The following is a 21,823-nucleotide window of genomic DNA, read 5'->3' as shown; positions in this document are numbered from 1 at the left end:
CTTGGGTTACAGACGCCGCTAACCCAGAAGTAGTACCTCAGGTTAAGAACTTTACCTCAGGATGAGAACAGAAATTGTGCACCGGTGGCGCGGTGGCAGCGGGAGGCCCCATTAGCTAAAGTGGTACCTCAGGTTAAGAACGGTTTCAGGTTAAGAACGTACCTCTGGAACGAATTAAGTTCGTAACCAGAGGTACCACTGTATAGAAAAATAAAAGTGTTCTCCCCCTGTGAGTTCTATCATTATTGAGAATAAAGGTTCTATATAGTTTTAAACAAACCAGACTTTTGTATGTATTGCTGGCACTGAGTAACCACCATGTGCCTCAATATTTGTATAAGAAATAAAATTATGTTGTATATATTAAAAATGGTCATTCAAGCTCTGCCCTTTAGACACTTTTAGTCTGTGAGCTATCTGTTCAATAAAGGTAATTTGTTAAACCCTAGAACACCAGCAATCCAAATTATTAACAAGATAGATCCCCCTCCCCAAACCATATTATAAACAGAACACAGAAGTTTTTCCAAATCCAAATTATTAGGATTTGGCAATGCAGTATAACCCTGGGCTGCTGTTACGAGAGGTGATACAAGTTCTGTTTCTACGTACAGGCTCAAAAGCACCAGGTGGAAAGATGGAGTAATTGTTTGTGCAGGTATCAGAGCGATTTCAGCAAACACCTTCTTCCAAAATTCAGCCACCTTTCAGCCACCAAATTTCAGTCCCACCATGTGTGCTTATATGTACCAACCACATGGCAGCCCCTCCAACAGAGTGGAGCACCAGGATGCACAAAAAAGAGCTATCGTGGAATAAAGTACCGGCTATAAATTGGTTTTCCCTTCTTCTTTTTTAATAACAGAGCAATCCGGCAGTGGAGGAACACACGTCAATGTCAGTTGCACTGTCAGCATCTGTAACACTTCGGACCACAGCTTGCCGTTCCAGTTGCTGAATACTTCGGGTGCCTCCAATTCCAGAGACTGCGCTTTGGCAGAAGACCTTCCCCTGTCGAAGGAGGAAAGCCCCTTGAAAAAGGAGAGCGGGACGCAGATTGCGGAAGAGGTTGAGGACAATATGGACGCGTTTGACCACAGCCTGGGGAAGGCACTTCCCCTGAGCATACAAGACGTGGGCATGAAGGCTACATGAAGGAGGCTTGTGGAGACTCGCTGGGCGTGGCACAGCAGTTTCTGTATGTTACAAATGGATCACAAGCCCGCCACGGGTTCTAGAGAATCTCAGGTGCTTAATTAGTAATATACAAAAGGGGAAGAAAATGAACTTCGTGAGAAATATTCGTACAGTATTGGAATTCCAGGATTTGTTGGTGACTAAAGATGCAGATTTTGGAATGCATTGATCACCACGTTGCCCCAAATTTACACCTATTGTGGTATGGTGCTCTGATTCCGTGCCCAGTTGCCACCACAAAATGTGTCCCCTCCCCCCATGCCTCCATCCCACCTTTTTCTTTCCATCACCCCCTAGTTGGCCCCATTCCTGCTTTTTGGCCTACGTGTATTATTTTTGCTTAGGGTGCAGGAAGTCCCAGGTTCCTGCCCAGACAAGCTCTGCCCAGGGAGTGGAGAAATGCTACCTGTGTTTTTAGCAACTGGAAGAGAGATGTTGCTCTGTGGGGAAACCATGTGCTTTGAGTGCAGAAAGTCCCAGGTTCAGTCCCCAGCATCTCCAGACGGAGCTGTGAATGCTCCCCTGTCTGAAACCTTGGAGGGCCACTGTTAGTCATTGTGTAGATCATATTGAACCAGATGGATTAATGGTCTGACCATAAGTGTCAGCTTCCTGTGGGAGCGTATATAGAGCACATGCATTGCATGCAAAGAACTCAAAGTCCAGTCTTTGGTATCTCTGGGTACCTGGAGAGCCGCTGCCAGTCAGTGTTGACAATACTGAGGCAGATGGACCAATGGTCTTCTTGCATGATACCACTGGTGTAGTGGTATCTGCGCTCTCAGGGAATACTTTTTGTCTGACTAGGTATAAGGCAGCTTCCTGTGGTCATTAGGGGCATCTACAACTTAGTGGCAAATCACATGCATTGTTCCCTAAAGGTCTGAGGCAAACACAGGTAGCTTGGAAAGGCTCCTGCCACAAACCCTGGAGAGCTGTTGCCGGTCAGTGTCAACAATACTGAGCTGGATCTGACCTGGTAAAAGGTGGCTTAGTTATCCAATTTAAGCAGAAGACTGGATTTTCAGTCACACTTCCAGAGGCCCAGGCCTGTAAGATAGCTGCAGTTTGATTGCAAAGAATGTTTTCCTTCATAATAGGTTTCCATTGTTCAATAGGGATGATGCATTTGTTTTTCAAAACTTTTTCCCCCATTCAGTATAGTTTTTCCAGAATTTTAGTCAGCATTCTTTTCCATTTATGTAATTGTGTACAGTTTCTGTAATAAATAAAGAAAAGAATGTAATATATCACTGAGTGGGGAGAGGAAGCAGTTTAATAAAAAGAGAGGGAATTTTAGTCACCTGTGCAGGAGAAAGCTTCAATTGCTAGTGTTTAACTCTTTCTACCTCCCTTACACATGCTTGCTTGAAAGACGCCTTGGAGGGAAAAAAGTGAAGAATTTTGCTTTGCCTTTCAAATGGTCCCTCCTGATCCTTCCGTTGTGTTGGAGGAGCACCTGCTTTGCATGCAGAAGGTCTTAGGTTCAATCTCCAGGCAGCGCTGGGACTCCTGTTTGAAACCCCGAAGAGCTGGGGTTTTTTCAGTGCAATAAGTTCTGAGCTAGAAGGACCCAACACTTCTCTGCCTCTATGATTCTGAAGCATCTTGAGTGGCTGATAAATGGAGAGTTCCGTTTTCAGGGAAGTTAATCAGAGCTTGTGACAGCTGATAACCCCCGTGAAATGAAACTAGACTTTACATAGCATAACAATTTTTTCTTTGTTGGTATGACTTATAAGGAACAACCCTCAAGCTTTTGCCAGTGTCTGTTGGGCCCGTGCTCTCCAGACAGGCCAAAGTACCCAAACCCAGCAGGTGGGACATGCAGATCTATCGCTTTGTTCCAGCTAAATAAATCTGACAGGGACATCTATTGTATGGTAATTTTGAGTGGCTTCCACATCTTCACACACTGATCTTCACATGCCATTTATTGTAATGGGAGGCAGTAAAACGGGGCACTCTGCAGTGCCAGTGGAAAGCAGGGGGTTTAACCTGTGCTCCGTTGCCCTAGTGCAAACAAACCTGGAACTGATGGGGCAAACAAATGACTAATGGGAAGACTTATAAAGACCCCACAAGCAAATCAGGATGAATGCTCCTTGTCATATGTGAGGTCTACCTGGCATTATTCAGCGCCAAGCAAAAACTTGGCTTTTCCACCAGGACTTTGATGGGCTGAACCGATTTATGTTTTTATTGTTATTTTACTGTTGTCGTTCAGTGCATGTGTGCTGTTTGAATTACAAAAGCATTAATGCTTCTTTATATGACTTCATCTTTGTATTATGCAATGCATTTTGTTTTAAAATTGACGTCATTTGGAAACCTTGGGTAACAAGTCCAACTGACCATCGTCGCTGTTATCATCATCTCATAATAAACAAATCAGAACGAGACCCACCAAGTGTCCCTATTTTCCAGGAACAGTCCCAGATTTACAGATGCCATCCCGGTTTCTGATTTGATCCTGGAATCTCCTGCTTTTCCTTAGTGTTATAAGAATTCAAATATAGAATAACCATTCATAAATGCACACATATCTAAATATATAAACCATGTTCAGGAGAGCAATCCTTAAGCCATTTGGACTCTTTCATTGACCTCAAATATTCCTCTGCAATAAGGGAGGCAAATGGGGAAAGCCTTTCCATTGTCCTTTTGCTTACAAATCTTGTTTTAAGGGCTTATTTGTGTATGAATATGGTGACCCGCGGCGGGGTGCGCTCCCGTCGTTCGGTCCCAGCGCCTGCCAACCTAGCAGTTCGAAAGCACCTTCGGGTGCAAGTAGATAAATAGGGACCGCTTACCAGCGGGAAGGTAAACGGCGTTCCGTGTGCTGCGCTGGCTCGCCAGATGCAGCTTCGTCATGCTGGCCACGTGACCCGGAAGTGTCTGCGGACAGCGCTGGCTCCCGGCCTCTAGAGTGAGATGAGCGCACAACCCTAGAGTCTGGCAAGACTGGCCCGTACGGGCAGGGGTACCTTTACCTTTATGGTGAGCCTGTGACCTGGATTCAGGAACTAAAGTATGAACCATCACAAAAGAATGGCCAGGCTGCCCAGGTAATGCAATCAGTGACCCTTATCCTGGCAGAGGATTTCTGTGTAGACCAGGGGTGCCCAAACTTTTTTCAGAGGGCCAGATAATGTGAACATGTGTGAGGTCCAACCAAAGTTGAGCTTTTTTTACAATTTTACCCCCGAGTTGTTAAAGCAACTTCCAAGCCAGATTAGACCCCCAAAACGGACTTTCAGACATGCCTGGTGTAGACTGTCTCCTATGATGTATGTATGATGATTTTGGGGTGGTCTTTAGTGAAAGGGGTTGGGCAATGTCAAAAGTCTGTAAAGGTTCCTGCATACTTTTGTTCAGGGTCTCTCTTGCCTCCTTGCAAGGAGAGGCGGGAACTCTGTTGCAACAGAAAAATAAACATCTGCCTTGCTTTCCACTGGTTCCTGTCTCCATCCATTCTTCTCTCATGGATCATTGACTTAGGGGACCCAAGAATCCCATGGGGAGTTGGGCAGCAAAAGCCAAATCCCAATTTTTAAATCATCATGAGTGTCCCTATTTTCATCGGAGAATAAGGAACTAGACCTTTAGAAGACATCTGAAGGCAGCCCTGTATAGTTTCGTTTTAATGTTTCATGTTTAATTACTTTTTTACTTATGTTGGAAGCTGCCCAGAGTGGCTCCGTCCAGTACAATGGACAGAGTATTATTATTATTATTATTATGGAATAGGACCGCCCCTATTTTCATGGGAGACGTGCTGGAGGGCTTGGAGTGAATACTCAGCCAAAGGCAGCATAGAGCCTTGTCCAACCCGCAGAAATATGCAGGTTGCAGGTGTCCCATACGGGGATCGAACCTGGAACCCTGGCGTTATCAGCGCCCCCTTCTAACAAACTGAGCTCAGCCAGCGCAACTTCTATCACGCCGTTCTACAACTATGTTAAGGTGCGCCTGCGCACAGCACTGCAGCCTGAACCGGGCGGCCTCCGTTGCCACGACAACCGAGAGCCCCCCCCCTCGGGCCGCGCCCGCTTTCCCCGGCCTCCCAGCAATGGCGTTCGGCAAACGCCCGGCCCGGCCGACAAATCTGATCGACGGCTCTGCGTCCCACTTCTCGGCCTGCGCCTTCGCGCTGCGCTCGACCTGACGCAGGCCGAAGGTAGGCGGGACCAGCCCGGCTGGTCCCTTGTCATACAAGCGAGCGCAGGACGGCGGCCCGCGAGGACTGGCAGGTACGCCCGCCTCTCTCTCTCTCTCTCGCGCGCGCGCGCCGGGGACGGGACGGAAGAGGGAAGTAAGTCGCCGGAAGTGCTGAGGCGGGAGGCAGCGGCGGATGAGAAGGAGACCCGGCGCAGGCCCGCCTGGGCTGCCCTGTCCTTTCCCCCTCCCTTTGGCTGGCGAGGAGGTGACTTTCTCGCTACGCCTGATGGGAAAAGGGGGCGGGGCCCGCTAGCTTCGCACTTGGTTTTGGCTTCGCACGTCCATTTATCTCCACTGTGTTGGGCTTCTCCCCCCTCCCTTTCACAACAACCCCGTGAGGTAGGTCCGTGCGATTAGCGTCTTCCCATTCTCTCTCCCTCCTCCGCCCCCACCATGTTGCCGTTGGGAAAGAATAGTATTGCCCCCCCCCCATTGGCATTGCTTCGTGCCTCTTCTCTAGGTGTCCATCTTTGTCAACAACCCTGTGAGGTCGGCCGGTAGAAGGAGCTTCTTCCCATTTCACCCCCCCTTTAGTATTCGTGTAGAGTTTGCGTCGTGGAAAACGCTTCACCTAGCCTTTCTCGGGTCTATATGGTGCTTTAATCAATGGTGCCCCTCTCATTTGTTGAAATGTGTTAATTTATTACTTAACTATGCAGCACATATCCAGCATATACATATATATATATATGTATAACATATATATATATAACAATATTTTATTATTTATATCCCACCTGGGCAGCCTCCAACACATATAAAAACATTAAGGAAGCACGTGAGCTGGAAAGGCTCTCTAAATAGAGGCAGCTCACACAAAGTCACTTATAAGGCTGTCAGGCAAACAAGGAATGGCAATCGAGGGAAAGGGAATAGAAGGGAGAAAGAAAGGAAAAGCAATCTCAGGCACAAGCTCTTAAGGTTACAACCCATGCTAGTGGCAGGTCTGGCTGTCTTCTTGATAATGAGCACTCTTTCCCCCAGATCAGATCCAGGAGCAGTGCAGGTGACAACACCCAAGTCAGGAGGACAGTAGCTCCTGCAGCACGTTTCCCTCAGGCAGCTGGCTTGATAGCATCCCTGTGAGGTCTGTCAGTGCAATGAGCATCTTCACATTTTCCCCTCAACCCATACCCCCCCCCTTGTTGTGGGTGGGAGAATAATAGCATTTTAATTTGTTTCTAGTGGTTTCTGCATAATGATCCGTATATAGTATATTATGTCCACATTGCAGCAGCCCTGGGGAGGGGCAGGTAGGATTCTTCCCATTCTTTCTATCTCTCTCTCTCCTTCCCACCCCCACCCCTTATTGTAGCTCGTAAGAGTAGTAGTTGCTTTGTGCTTTCAAACATCAAAAGTGCTTCATGTCTATTATCGTGGTGTCACAGTTACAATGGCCTTCAGAGGTAAGGTCATAGTATTATCCCAGGGATTGCTGATTGCTGATGGTATGATATATAAGGTTGTGGCTTCCTTATGGGCAGTCTAAGGAATTCTGTGATACCGCAATTCATATGTATCATTTTGGGACAGATGAGACACGTTCACGCACAACACATAGTTAAACTATGGAACTTGCTCCCACATGATGTAACAGCAGCCACCAACCTAGATGGCTTTGAAAGTGGATTAGGCAAATTCATGGATGATTTTGGTTACTGGCCCCAATGGCTGTGTTATCCCCTGTCCAAGACAGTATGCCTTTGAATACATGTTGTTGGGTTTTACAAGTGAGGAAAGTGCTGTTGCTCTCAAGTCCTGTTTGCGAGCATCCCATAATGTGCATCTGGTTGGCCTCTGAAGAAAAGATGTTGGACTAAATGAGCCTTTGGCCTGATCCAGCAGTTCTCTTCTTATGTCTGGTTGACTTCTGTGGAAAGCTGAACTAGATAGGCCTTTTGTCAGATCAAGCAGGGTTCATCTTATAGAGCTTTTTAATCACATCCATTATCCTCCTTCCAAGTGTATACCAAAGCTGTTTTGCAGGCCATAATAATGCTACTATTATCCCACATATTGCTCTATATAGCATTTATGTAGTGTTTTCTAGGTCAGAAGTTTTTTAGATCCTTTATCTTAGTGTTACCCTTACAACAATTCTTTGGGTAGTAACCCCATTGCCTGATTTGACAGGAACAAAGAATGGCTTTCCACAGACCACAAAGTGAATTCATGGCAGATACAAGATTTGAACCTGGAATTAGTTGATTTGTTGCCAAATCTCTTGGCTTCTATGCTACACTAGCTGTCACCTAAAATATTTCATATTGCAAAACTTATTAGACGTGGCTTTATTATTTATTGTTGCTTTTGATGAATTAGATTCTGGCGTAAAAGGGTTGGCAGCTCTTTCAACAACAGATTAACTGTTCTAAAATTTGGTCCTTTGAGGATGCTGATGCATACGATTTCTCTTGCTTTGTTTGTTCATTGCCAGTTGGGACTGGATAGTTCTTCTCACTCTGGATTATTTTCCCTTCCATTGCATTTGTGCATAAATGGGACACACCTTCTCCTTTCTTCTGTCCCTTCTTAGGCTGAAATTGTATCTGTACACAACTCATTAATTCCTCCATCAACTAGTTAATACAATCACTCCTTGCATTTGACAAAGTGGGCTTTGCCCCATGAAAGCTGATGCCTGAACTTATTTCTCAGCTGCAAGGTGCACTACGCTTGGTGGTTTTACTGCAACATAACTAACACAGCTACCTTTCTGGAATGCATCTTGTATTTCAGATTTGGAGGTGAGATTGCTGTGACTGAGAGAAAACAGGTTAGTGGAAGAAAAGGCCTGGCTTTGGGTGAACAGTGTTCTCCCCTTTATTTCCTCTTGCATAATTATTATCTTTTTGCAACATGGTGGTGGTGATAGAGCTTCCAAAAAGATCCACTGTGATGATAATTTGTGTTAAGCATTTTGAAATCTTAAAATGCAATATATAAATGTTGACCTGGATCCAGAACACCCCATAACTAGTTTTGTTGGCTCAAGACAGGTTTGGACTTGTGTGTAGTGCAATGCTGTTTGTAACACACTTATTTTGAAAGGGAGGCAAGTTCATAAATAGTCTGAAGAATGTGGGGAGAGTCGAAAGTTCCACTAGAACCTCCACGATCTTGGATATTCATAAAGTAGATCCTTGGACCTGAGTCACTAAGTAGTAGCATTGTGACATCGATATACTATAGTGGTGTAATTAAGAAGAAGACTGATCCCTGCCTGTGTAAAGAATTACAAAATCAAGGTTACAATTGCAAAAACACAAAGCATTCCCAAATGTGCCCCCTAGTTAATAGCAGTAATTAGAAGATAATAGAATCTGTGCAAAAGTCTGGGCTGCATCCCAAGCGGGCAACTGGGGCTTAGATTTTTGAGGTGATGAAATAACTGATTGATTTCCCCCTGCCCCACGGCTGCTCCTTGGCTCTCTGCAGAGTTAATCTGACTCTGCTTTGAGTCTGGATATTGATCCTAGGCCTTATCACATGGCAGTGACATCATTGGTATATACCAGAGCCTGCAGTGACCCCTCCTGTAGCCTTAAACCCTACTTTGGGCTACTGGAATAACTTTGTGTAAGAGTACTGCACATAGCATTGACCTTTGCAGCTTTACTAACTAAGCTGAACATGTTAGCCAGATAATAATCAATTTAGGGCATCAGGAAGGTTTTTGGAAAGTTCATATGGCTGGCAGTGACTCACTTTCTGTTCAGATGTAGGATCACAACATGTGCTCTGCTGCATGGGTCAAAACATGTGACTGGGCTTAGATGCCTGTGATAATACATGGGGCTCAGTGGGAGTGCTGCATTTCCACACCAAATGAGTTCAACTTCATTCATTAATTCTCTCTCTCATATACCCACCAACCACCCAGAATAAAGAAGGGCTTATAAAACAGATTGCAAGGTTTTCTCCCCATCCCCCAACTCTTGTTTCTTCTCTTCTAAGAAATTAAACCATGTCCCCAGTACACTAGGGAGGGAGAACTTGTGACTCTCCAGATGTTGGAGTCTAAATCCTGTTGGGTGCAGCCAATGCAACCAGTGGGTAAGTATCATGGGAATTGTAGTCCAGCAACATTTGCCTCATCCCAGCTGTGCACAGCTGAAAACCAACACTGTCTTTCAAACAAAAAACTATTCCGTCCCCCCCCCCCCCCAGAACTCCAGTCCAGAAACCCTTTCAGCTCCCTTGCCTTAAGTGGGCTCTCTGTTCTTTTGCATGTACGGCTTAATTTGTGCCTGAGCACATACCAGCTGGACAGAAATCTACTCCACACGTTCCGTCCTTCCTTTCAGGAGTCAATCTCATTCTGTTTTTAAAATCTGCTAGGCCAAGATAAGAGTGTCTGGAGTAAGCTGGGGTTGGACATGAGGAGTGAGGAAAAGCCCTCAACGAAGGCAGCCCTACATTTGCAGATACGGGTTTCACAAAACTGGGGAAACAAGTAGTGGCTGGGGAAGTGGGTGGGCGCAGAGGCAGGAAGGTGCAGGTGCAGAGGCAGGAAGAGCATCAGGAAAGGAATTTTAAAATGGTGTGGTTTGCTCCCACCTAGTCAGCCTGTGTTGGGACTGGGGATGGGGGAGATGGCAGCATTATTGACTCAGAGGCAGTGACTGATGCTGCAACTTACTAGCTCCGGCTTCCTCAAACTTGGCCCTTCAGATGTTTTGAGACTACTACTCCCATTATCCCTGACCACTGGTCCTGCTAGGTAGGGATCATGGGAGTTGTAGGGCAAAAACATCTGGAGGGCTGAGCTTGAGGAAGCTGTACTAGCTTAAAAGGAGAAACAACTCATATCAGGGGAATGCTGGCAAGGTGTTTTTAAGGAGTAAAATTCTACAGCTTCTTAGGAACAGAGGAAGTTGCCTTAGAAGGAGTTAGGCCATTGGTCCATCTAGCTAGTATTGTCTACTGTGGCTAACAGTTGCTCTCCAGGCTTTCAGGCAGGGGACCTTCCCAGGTCTACCTGGAAATACTGGGGATTGAACCTGGATCTCAACCCATGGGCAGGTCCATAAGGGAGGCTGTGGCTTTTTAGGACCCAGACCTTTCTCCATGCAGGGTGAATGCTCTGTCCCTGGGCTAGAGATGGTTCCTTCTTGCTGGATACTGCTGGACAGTATTCATTGTTGCTGTGGTGACAGTGGCTGCATTTAGAAGCTTTCATGTATGCACCTTTGAGGTTAATTTTCCCCTTCTGCGTTTCATGCAGATCCCTCTTAACTATGGAAGAGAGCAACCAGGAATGAAATAGCAGTCCTTGCTACCCTCTCCCAAGAAGTAGTCATGTTGGAGGGATTGGTAGCCTGGGTTCTCAACAACTACCTCGGCAAGTATGTCAGCAACCTGAACACAGATCAACTGTCAGTAGCTCTTCTGAAAGGTAAGGTGCATGAATGTTACAAACAGAACTAATTTCGTTTAAAGCATGCCATACATTAGTTAGAGTCTGTTTTCATGTTCTACCATGGAACCAGTATAGAAATACAGGAGGATTCAAATACACACCTTACATTCAAACACATACCTTTATTTAAAGCATTTTTATTCTTCAAATTTACTTTACTCTTCAGCCAGTAAAGGTCCTTAGAACAGTTTACAGGTATCAGTGATAAGACTGTCCCTGTGCTCAGGCTTATGATTTTAAAAGCACAACACAAAAGGCAGGAGGAAAAAAGACAAACGTGGGCACTATTTCTTGTACCAGAGTTCTTGTAATGAGCAGCCAGAATAGAACAATTTGAGAAGTCAGTGGTCTTCCATGAGAGCCAGTGGAGAGACCCTGCAGTTCTTTCTCTTCCTGTCCTATAGCTTAATGGAATCACATTTGCCTCTGAAGCTTTGGGCAAGCTGGCATCTCCCAGTCTATTTCTCACTGTTGTGATGTGGCCAAATAACCACTCTGAGATTTTAGAAGGGGGGCAGAATACAAATGATGGGGGGTTGCATTCATTGCTGGTCTTACTTGGAGTAGACCCATTGAAGTTAATGGACATGATTAACATAGGTCAACCTTTTTGAGTCCACGGCTCCACAAGGGACCAACTTCATTATTTCTGTGGCACCCCTGTGGGGCTCAGGAGCACAGTTATGTCACCCCTTGCCTCTCACCCTTTTTTGAGCACCTTCCCTTGTGGAGTGTTTCCTCAGCCTCCTCTCCACTCTCCTTGGGAGTCCTCTGGGCAGCCGCTGCCACCGCCCCTAGTCTCTGAGCTGCCCAACCCCCTGCCCCAAAGAAAGGTGCCTCCTCACACTGCCCCATAGGGGCCTCAGACTTGTTTGTCCATTCCAAATAGCAAGGGCTGGTGGACTGGCCGGCTGGGCTCCCTCACCCACTTGCTTGCTTAGTCCAAGGCTACCTCTCCTGGCACCCAGCACCCCCTCACCAGCCCTAGAGACACCATTCACCTGGGGAGCCTGTATCCAGGACTTCTGCAACAAACAGCTGTGCAAGCCTTTGGGAAGGGAGGGAAGGAGAGGGAAGGAAAGAGGGACAGAGGCCAGTGTTGCCTTTGGCACCCCTGACCATCATTCAAGGCACCCCAGTGTGCCACGGCACACTGGCTGAAAACCACTGACATAGGCCCATTGATTTCAGTGGGTCTGCTCTGAGTACTACTAGTATTGGATACAACCTGTAACTTTTACCTTTAGTGGTGCTTAATTGGTTTTGGTATTTCAGACCTGGGTTTGTTTGTTTTTGGACGATGAGTTGTTGTGCTATCTTTTAATATATTTCTCATGACCTCCCTTCCCTATACCATGATAAAACAGGAGCCTTTTCCCTTCAGAATCTGCTTTGTTGATTTGTTCTTGCAGGTGCTGTAGAATTGGAAAATTTACCACTAAAGAAAGAGGCCTTGAAGGATTTGCTACCTTTTGAGGTCAAAGCTGGTATGTTTTAGAAGTGTGCTTCTGCAGCTGTTGAAGTGTTATATTCACTGGAACACCTTTGTAAGAAGGTTCTTATTATAGTGACCTGGTGGTTTTAAAACATTAAATTGGCTGTGAATCTCAGCGGCTTCCAGTGACTTAAACAGCATGATCATCATATTTTGCAATAATGCTTGTCACGAAAGTGACATTTATATTCCTTACTTGTATGTATGGAATTTATAGGCAGTGCATCTTATCGTGAGCTCTGCTGGCACCCCACAGGGTGTGTTGTTTTTTTGTATGAACAGCATCCCCTTCCTTTGGAGTGAATGGGAAGCTTTTGCATTTGGAAGCTTCTGCGTCAGCGACCAGTCACAGAGAGGGAAGATGTTTCTATACGTACTGACATTGTTCTCCTTGGCAATTACAGGCTTCATTGGCAAGATAACATTACAGATACCATTTTATCGCCCTCATGCTGATCCATGGGTGATATCGGTATCAAAATTACACCTCATTGGCTCACTGGAAAAGCAAGAAGATTTTGATGAAGAAAAAGAGAGGCTGTTTGAAAAAGAAAGCAAGGCAGCTATTTTATTAGCACTGGAAGAAAAATGGAAAGTGAGTTGCTTAGGGGCTTTGAATGAAACTATCTCTGCATTTGGGGAAATTACTTTAAAACCACAAATCAAATTCCTTCTGGCTGGATCCAGAAAACCGAATTCTTGTTTCTCTCAAATTAAAATGGCATGGCCTTGAAAGGCAATGTGCATACACACAAATGGTTCCTTTTTCTATAAACAATAAAAAATAGGGTTTTTTAAATAAAAACCCCCACATAATTTTACTCATGATTTCTCTTTCCATTAACTGTGACCTGATTTTTTTGGCTACAGTGAGGAACTTGGCTATTGTATATTCTGTGATCTTAGAGCTATAGCCTAATAGTAACATTCATCTATATTTCCCAAATTCAGAGAGAGTACTGGGGAAAGATAATCAAGTGTTTTCTGCCCACTAAAAAGGCTGAAGCGAGTCTTGCCTCCCTAGGGAGAGAATTTGCTAATCGGGGTGCTGCCACAGCAAAGGCCCTGTTTCACATTCACACCAACAAAATCTCTTTTGGTAACGGGACATGCAGTAGGCCCTTGGAAGAGTATCTCAACCAATGGGCAGGTCCATATGAGAGGAGATTTTTCAAACATCTTGGTTGTTTAGGGGGCTGTAGGTAAGCAGAGGAACTTTTATTACACATCAGGATTGGGGAGTCTGGGGCTTCTTCATGTTGTTGCGCTACAACTTCTCAACAGTGTTAGCCAGCATAGCCAATGGTTAGAGGTCACAGACTTTGTTAGTCCAGAAACATCTGGAGGATCACAAAATTCTCCATCTCTGTTATAGACAGCGAAATTTTCAAACATGAGAAATAGGTGGCTGATTTTGATCAAGAGCCTACAAGTGTTCAGGAATGTCTCCTCTCCTCCCCTCGAGCTTAGTCCGCAAAGCCACTTGTAGGTGTTCTTTTCATACTTGCGCAAAATTGAACCCCTCCTCTTTCTCTCTTTCAGAAAGAGCGGGAACAGATAGCAGAATCATACTGGTATTCCGTCACCGCATCTGTCGTCGCACGGATCGTAGAAAACATAGAAGTAAGTTGGATCGGTGGACAGTCTCCTCCCTGCACCCTGCCATCAGCATAACTGTGTGCAAGCAGAGAAAAAGTTTCCTTCCCCCTAAACACATTCTCAGGTTGCTGTAGCAAGCACAGCATATGGGAGAGGAAATCTTGTGAACGGATGATGAGTGCCTGTGGGGATCATAATTGACTGATAGATGGATTATAGGGAACATGCCTTCATGACATTTAAAATGGGGGGGGGGCTTGGATCAGATGTGGCCCTTGATGTGCCTCACCATTTGACCTGCAATTTCCCCTCTCCCACCTTCAAAGAAACTGAAGATTAAGCTGCAGCTATCATAATTCCGTTGTACGAATCTATAGTGCAACCACTTTTGGAAAACACTGTACATTTCTGGTTGCCTCGACTCAAGAAGCATATTGTAGAGTTGGAAGGGGTTCAGGAAAGAGGAACCAAAATGATCAAGCAGATGTAGCAGAAAAATTTGGGGCTTTTTAGTTTAGAGAAAAGACAAGTAAGATGTGGCATGATAGCATTTTATAGCATGCATGGCATGGAGAGAGTGGGCAGATTTCTCAATAACTTGCGGGCATCTAGTGAAACTGAATGTTGGAAGATTCTGGACAGATAAAGTACTTCTTCGCACGGCGCGTAGTTAAATTGCGGAGCTCACTCCCACAGGATGGCTTTAAAAGCGGGCCAGGCAAGTTTACAGAGGATAACACTATCAGCGGCCGCTAGCCATGATGGTTATGCTCTGCTTCTGGAGTTGGAGACAGTCATGCTTCTGAATACCAGTTTCTGGAAACCACAGGAGGGAGGCAGTGCTGTTGTGGTCAGGTCCAGCTAGAGAGGAGGGCTCAGGCTTATTTTTTTGGCACTCTGCTTAAAAAGATGCTTGGAATACATTGGAAGTATAACATCCTTACAAGGGACGCGGGTGGCGCTGTGGGTAAAAGCCTCAGCGCCTAGGGCTTGCTGATCGAAAGGTCGGCGGTTCGAATCCCCGCGGCGGGGTGCGCTCCCGCTGCTCGGTCTCAGCGCCTGCCAACCTAGCAGTTCGAAAGCACCCCCGGGTGCAAGTAGATAAATAGGGACCGCTTACCAGCGGGAAGGTAAACGGCGTTCCGTGTGCTGCGCTGGCTCGCCAGATGCAGCTTTGTCACGCTGGCCACGTGACCCAGAAGTGTCTTTACCTTTACCTTTACCTTATAGCATCCTTGCAAGAACACTCCCCTACAGCTGGCGAGGAGAGCAGTAGATTGGCCCGAATCTCATTCTGGCACATACAATATGTTCTCTGGTACAAGCTTCCAGTCATTGTGAGGAGCGACAGAGTTCTGGTGGCCACAGGTTGTTGTTGTTGTTGTTTTTTGGCTACCAAGGCCAGCAAAATAAACAAATAAGCCAAGCTGTAATTTCCTCTACAAAAAGATGGCTTGGGTGTTACTTCATTTTGAGTAGGAGGGAGGCGAGTTAGGCTCTTTTGAGCAACGAGGAAGATTTTACTGTAGCAAATGATGAAGTGCAAAGGGTGTTGCCGCTGAGCATGCGACTGTGTAGCATGAGCAAATGTTATGCAGTATATTATGCCAGACTGGAACCTTTAGTACTTTTTGGTGATTGACCAGCATTTCCCTATTTAAGACGGTATTCCATCTGTTTCATGTGTTTAAAACCTTTGTTAGCAATAAGTTTGCACCTGCTAACTGAAGGGAACCTCCCCTTCTCCCTCTTATCCTCCTTCAGTTAAACATTCAAGATGTCCACCTGAGGTTTGAGGATGGCGTCACAAATCCTTCTCAACCGTTCGCGTTTGGAGTCTGCATAAAAAATGTATCTGTGCAAAATGCCGTAAATGAGCCGGTGAGTCAATGCTGTGCCCATGAAGAATTGCCTCAACTGAAGTGCTGTGTTGTGTAAAGTGCTTTTAAAAATGCCACTGGTTTCCATGGATGGAATTTTTTACAGAAAAAGTCTGAATTCAACTAAAGGATGTGTGAGTTCAAGAAACAGTGGTTTGATTCAGGTCTGAGGCAGAGATGGCTTAAATAGTGATTTTCAGTTAGGATAGATCAGCTAGTGAACCTGTTGTCTTCTCATTTTTCTTTTCAGCTCTCTCCTGTAACAAGTGATTTGATTTATGTTATTTGTTGTACAAGTACCTTGTACTAGTAGTCTTCAACCTTCTCAGACTCAGAACCCACCCTAATATTTATGGCTGTATTGCTGCTACTGTGACTGGCGTTAAGTCAGGCTGTGACCTGGTAGCAGGTCCTGGCCACCAATTAAAGTTCAGTGCAATTGATCTTTTGTTGTTGTCTCTGGCAGCATGATCTGGGTTGCATTTTCTGTTTGTATTGGTCATAATGCTTAGATTATGAAGACACCTTGAAGACATCTTCAGCATGTTTGCAGAAACTTTTTTATTGTTTTCAGGATTTGTAAAGATCTATCATTTTTAGATTTCGTTGAAACGATTTTGTTGTTTTTAGAACATATTCTGTCTTTGTCTTGTGCACCATCTTGATGGTATTATGTTTGTAAATTTGATAAATCAGTAAAGTAATAAATGGAACAAGGTGTGCTGGTTATTTGATACTGTGTGGTTTTTCTGTGGCTCATATCTAGTTGTCCTCATTTTAAGGTGGAGGAGCTAATGAAGAAAAAGCAGCTGGATATTGCTGACTTCAGCATCTATTGGGACATTGATAGTTCTTTAATGGGAGACTTGCCACCTGGGGAGTTGCAGGTAAAAGCTTCTTCTTCTTTCCCTTTTCCTGCGAGCATGAGAAATGCTTGCCTATTCAGAGGAATTAACTTGGTTATGATTTCCAGGAAGCAATGGATGAAAGCATGGAAAGCCGTGACCATAACTACATCATGGAGCCTGTGTGTACCTCTGCCCTTCTAAAGAGAAACTGTTCCAAGGAGCCCCTCAAATCGCGGAATACCCCACGGCTTGAGTTTGACATTCAGCTGGAGACGATACCTCTGAAACTTTCACAGGTAAAAGCTGCTTTAAGGAGGTTGCCCTGTAAGGCGAACATTTCCAGTTGTCGAAGCCAGACAGTAACGGCATGCAGTGCTTGTTGGCAAAACCTACACAAATCAAGGCTGAATGTCATATCAAACAACTCACAGAAGAGGAATGCTAACGTACGCCTTTCATTTTAACACAGAGTATCAGCATACATATACCACTCAAGCAAATCACATACCATTTCTCCTGCATACAATATTTTCATGCATGCACACGTTGCTTAACTTCCTTCTTTACTCCAGGCTTGTATAGAATTGTATAGAAAGGCCCTTGTGTGAATTCCTCCTTTGCCATCAACTTGCTTGGCAGCTTAGGAGAGCCGCAGTCTCTTAGACTTCACCACTGCCACTCCCAATTGCAAAATATGTAGGCTTGCTGCGGCCAGATTTCAACCAGCCCTCTGGGTCTTCTTTTAACCATTAACTGCTCAGCTTTTAGGAAACCTCAGCTCTGACCTTGGTTTGTATTATTCTGCCCAGTTATGGCAGGTAAAGAATGTTGGAGAGCCTTTTCTTTTAAACCGGGGGAGGGGGGGGAGTCAAAAGAAAGGGGAGTGTTGAGTGGAGTTATCAAGAATTGAACATTAGCTTCTGTTTCCATGGAAAACAGCTTCTTATGTACGTAAAGGTCTCTGTGGTGGTGTATGAGGCTGGCACCACCCATTCCTAGAAAGATGTCCTTGGAAGTTTCTTTACCTTGGGAATGCAACTCTCAGGTTGAAAAAGATTCTCCACATCTGTTATAAGGGTTGCAACAAGGTATGTATAGAGAGTGCTTTGAACACTTGAAGCACTGGGGGGGAAAACGATGATGATCTTCCATGCTGCACCTTTTCTACCAATAGTACATAGCCTTACATGCCTATAGGCCACAAAAAAATGCAAGTAGTCAGCAGTGAAGCTAACAGGCCGGGAGGGCTTGCTTCAAACCACAAAGCTTGAGTCCTCACAGCCGATATCTATGGAGGTTTCAGAAATTGCTTCCTGTGTTCGCATCACTTTTTTTAGCTTCTTTAATCTGAATTTGGGAATAAACTGTCAAAGCCACTAACTATAAATCTGTTACTGCATTTGCGTCTCTCTAGCCTTGCCAGCTACCCTGGACAGTTACTTAAAGCCCGTGTTGCCGTTTCGTTATACATGTGGACAGTTTTTTAGGCAAAGCTGCAAAGTTCATTCTTGAGTTCAGCTGTTAATATTGGCATTTGTGTTCTGTTACAGAATGCATCCGTACTGATCGCCTAACCACTGTATGGTGCTTTTATTCACACAGACACAATACCGACAGATAATGGACTTTTTGAAAGAGCTGGATCGAAAAGAGCGACAACTCAGATTCAGAAGATGGAAGCCAAAGGTCCCCGTAGCTGGAAAGTATGAGCTCGGTGTTTTCTTGGATCAAATAACCATACACACAAGTCTCCCTTTCCTAATTAAATACTGTTCCCTAAACCTTCTGGTATACTTTTTGTTGTTGTTGATGATAAGAATGCTCACTTGAGTTGCCATCTGCTTTTATGCTTAATTTTAAATAGGACTGAAGATTATTCTCATACACAGAAACTACAGTTTGGAGGAGCGTCATAGCTTGGCAAAGTGACAAATGGAGATAACAGTGCTAAGATGAAGAAGGGCTTTTGTTTGTTCGTGTGGTGTGCTTTCAGTAGCACCACTTGTGCATCATGAGTTTGTATGACTGCTGAGCTCAGCACACCATTTAGACAGAGCAGCCAATACTTTGTAAACAGGTTGCCTATAATAATATTCTTCTGATCACTGAAGAAGGCCGATTGGGTTGAAATGTATCTGTTTGACTATTTTTGTTGTCATTCTGTTGGATTTCAACCCGATTTTGACTATAGAGAAGTAAATTCCTTATTGTATCATTTATTTTCAACTTTTATATTGTTTGCTCACATTTATATATATATTTATATTGGTCTAAAGCTGTACTTCACCTTCCTGTAATATTCAGAAGCATTCTATATTATCTTACCCAACTTAGTTTTTAAGTTTTGTCTTGTTGATGGGAGATAGTCTACCCCTTGTTGTTTTGACTTTTTAGTATAACCAGTCGATCCCTTTGGCAGTCCACTATTGGTTTTAAAAATTTATCTTGCAGGCTGTAGGGTCTCTCCTGCAGTGGTTAATGAAGTTAGAATTGAACAAGTGGGGAGCTCGAAATGAAATACCAGCTAGAGTGTTTCCTTGGCTAAGGTGTTCCCATTTAGACTTGCAGCCTGCTTCAAGCAAGAGCCTTGTAGTACCATTTGTATCTCATCCTTTTCTTGCATCTTTCTGCAGCCTGAGGGATAACTGCTAACCATGAGTGTCCACTTGTTAGAATTTTAGTCTCATTTAAAATGTGTGTGTTGCTTTTCCTTTTTGACTTTTAATTACATTGCATGTAAAATGCCTTGAGGCAGTGGGTTAGAAGGCAGTGAATGAAAGAGTGATGATAATAATAATAACCAGAATTACATTCATTTGCAATGTTTCAGCTGCCGGGAGTGGTGGCTTTTTGCTCTGAATGCACACATTGCGGAGATCAGAGAGCAGAGGGAACGCTGTTCCTGGGATTTCGTGTTGCATCGGGCCCAAGATGCTGTATTGTACACAGATCTGTATTACAAGAAATTAAAAGAAGTGGAGCTGTCTGATGAGGAGCAGGTATTGGGAAACAGCTGGGCTATGGTATCTTAGCCATCATCTTGAGATTATAACTGCAACTGGCATGTATAATCGTAATCTGTTGTAGAGCTTTTGTGGCTTAAATATATATATATGTTTTTGCCTGTTGGAAACATTTTAGAGCTTACCTTTGTTCGGATTCAGGCATAGGCAAACTCCGGCCCTCCAGATATTTGGGACTACAATTCCCATCATCCCTGGCCACTGGTCCTGCTAGCTAGGGATCATGGGAATTGTAGTCCCAAACATCTGGAGGGCCGGAGTTTTCCTATGCCTGGGATACATATTTGTAAGATGCTGCAATGTTTAGGTAAAATAGGTAGTTGTTTACAGTGGTACCCCGCAAGACGAATGCCTCGCAAGACGGAAAACCCGCAAGACGAAAGGGTTTTCTGTTTCGGAGGCGCTTCGCAAGACGAATTTCCCTATGGGCTTGCTTCGCAAGACGAAAGCCCATAGGGAAATCTCCGGGGACCTGTTTTAAATTGCTGGCGGTCGGGAGCAAAGACTTTCGCCCACAGCCGGCCTTCAGAAGAGGTCCTGGACCTCTTCTGAAGGCCGGCGGGGGCAAAAGTCTTTGCTCCCCCCCCGCCTGCCTTCCCGGGACAGCGGAGACTTCTCCGCTGCCCCGGGCGATCTTAAAATGCTGGCGGGCGGGAGCGAAGCGTTCGCTGCCGACCCCCAGCATTTTAAAATCTCCCCGGGACAGCAGAGAAGTCCCGCCCCGCTCCAGATGGCCGCGCAAAGCTGCCTGCAGTCGCGGGACTGCAGGCAGATCTGCGCCACCATCCCGAGCGGGGCGCAAAGCTGCCTGCAGTCGCCGGACTGCAGGCAGATCTGCGCCACCATCCCGAGCGGGGTGCTAAGTCCCGCCCCGCTCGGGATGGCGGCGCAGAGCTGTCTGCCGTCCCGGCATCAGCGCAGCTCTGCGCGGCCATCGGGAGCCGGGGGCGAAGCCCGCCCCGCTCCAGATGGCCGCGCAAAGCTGCCTGCAGTCGCCGGACTGCAGGCAGATCTGCGCCACCATCCCGAGCGGGGCGCTAAGTCCCGCCCCGCTCGGGATGGCGGCGCAGAGCTGTCTGCCGTCCCGGGATCAGCGCAGCTCTGCGCGGCCATCGGGAGCCGGGGGCGAAGCCCGCCCCGCTCCTGATGGCCGCGCAAAGCTGCCTGCAGTCGCCGGACTGCAGGCAGATCTGCGCCACCATCCCGAGCGGGGTGCTAAGTCCCGCCCCGCTCGGGATGGCGGCGCAGAGCTGTCTGCCGTCCCGGGATCAGCGCAGCTCTGCGCGGCCATCGGGAGCCGGGGGCGAAGCCCGCCCCGCTCCAGATGGCCGCACAAAGCTGCCTGCAGTCGCCGGACTGCAGGCAGATCTGCGCCACCATCCCGAGCAGGGTGCTAAGTCCCGCCCCGCTCGGGATGGCGGCGCAGAGCTGTCTGCCGTCCCGGGATCAGCGCAGCTCTGCGCGGCCATCGGGAGCCGGGGGCGAAGCCCGCCCCGCTCCAGATGGCCGCGCAAAGCTGCCTGCAGTCCCGGGACTGCAGGCACATCTGCGCCGCCATCCCAAGCGGGGCGCTAAGTCCCGCCCCGCTCTGGATGCCAGCGCAGAGCTGTCTGCCGTCCCGGGACTGCAGGCAGATCTGTGCCGCCATCCCGAGCGGGGCGCTAAGTCCCGCCCCGCTCTGGATGCCAGCGCAGAGCTGTCTGCCGTCCCGGGACTGCAGGCAGATCTGTGCCGCCATCCCGAGCGGGGCGCTAAGTCCCGCCCCGCTCTGGATGGCGGTGCAGATCTGCCTGCAGTCCCGGGATCAGCGAAGCCCTTGTTCCCCCCCAGCCCCCCCCAGCCTTCAGAAGCCCTTGTTCCCCCCCCCCCAGCCTTCAGAAGAGGTCGGGGGAGAGACTGTCCCCGGACCTGGTCTGAAGGCGGTTTCCCTTGGAACGCATTAATTGATTTTCAATGCATTCCTATGGGAAACCGTGCATCGCAAGACGAAAAACTCGCAAGAAGAAAAAACTTGCGGAACGAATTAATTTCGTCTTGCGAGGCACCACTGTATAAGTAGCACAGCAGCAAGCGTTTGCAGAAGTTGAACATTTTCACTGCAGAAGTAGCATTTACAGAGACTCCAAGGGGTTCCTTAT

General features: G+C 46.4%; 2 protein-coding genes across 16 annotated transcripts in view; both read left to right on the top strand.

The window, feature by feature from the left end:
- Window positions 1-3,599, top strand: part of LOC114602604 (tumor necrosis factor receptor superfamily member 1B) — a 47,964-nt gene extending 44,365 nt beyond the window's left edge. For both annotated transcript variants that reach the window (XM_028741024.2, XM_077931281.1), the window contains exon 10: window positions 866-3,599. In XM_028741024.2, coding sequence (XP_028596857.2) covers window positions 866-1,155 — 290 coding nt within the window. In that variant the 3' untranslated portion in view covers window positions 1,156-3,599. The remainder of the gene's footprint in view (window positions 1-865) is intronic.
- A 1,743-nt stretch (window positions 3,600-5,342) lies between these two features.
- Window positions 5,343-21,823, top strand: part of VPS13D (vacuolar protein sorting 13 homolog D) — a 129,305-nt gene continuing 112,824 nt past the window's right edge. For 9 of the 14 annotated variants that reach the window (XM_077931279.1, XM_077931276.1, XM_077931274.1 and 6 more), the window contains exons 1-10: window positions 5,527-5,757; window positions 10,646-10,816; window positions 12,253-12,327; window positions 12,740-12,930; window positions 13,878-13,958; window positions 15,699-15,815; window positions 16,597-16,701; window positions 16,788-16,958; window positions 18,265-18,365; window positions 19,493-19,661. In XM_077931279.1, the coding sequence (XP_077787405.1) occupies window positions 10,720-10,816; window positions 12,253-12,327; window positions 12,740-12,930; window positions 13,878-13,958; window positions 15,699-15,815; window positions 16,597-16,701; window positions 16,788-16,958; window positions 18,265-18,365; window positions 19,493-19,661 (1,107 nt within the window). In that variant the 5' untranslated portion in view covers window positions 5,527-5,757; window positions 10,646-10,719. Of the gene's footprint in view, window positions 5,451-5,523; window positions 5,758-6,402; window positions 6,506-8,157; window positions 8,195-9,375; window positions 9,475-10,645; window positions 10,817-12,252; window positions 12,328-12,739; window positions 12,931-13,877; window positions 13,959-15,698; window positions 15,816-16,596; window positions 16,702-16,787; window positions 16,959-18,264; window positions 18,366-19,492; window positions 19,662-21,823 lie in introns of those variants that run through there. The other 5 variants (XM_077931270.1, XM_077931268.1, XM_077931269.1 and 2 more) reach the window with 5 other exon arrangements.

The sequence above is a fragment of the Podarcis muralis genome, chromosome 7 (assembly GCF_964188315.1).
Source record: "Podarcis muralis chromosome 7, rPodMur119.hap1.1, whole genome shotgun sequence".
Taxonomy (NCBI): domain Eukaryota; kingdom Metazoa; phylum Chordata; class Lepidosauria; order Squamata; family Lacertidae; genus Podarcis; species Podarcis muralis.
Note: the sequence above shows the minus strand (reverse complement) of the source record. Positions and strands in the feature narration are given on the sequence as shown.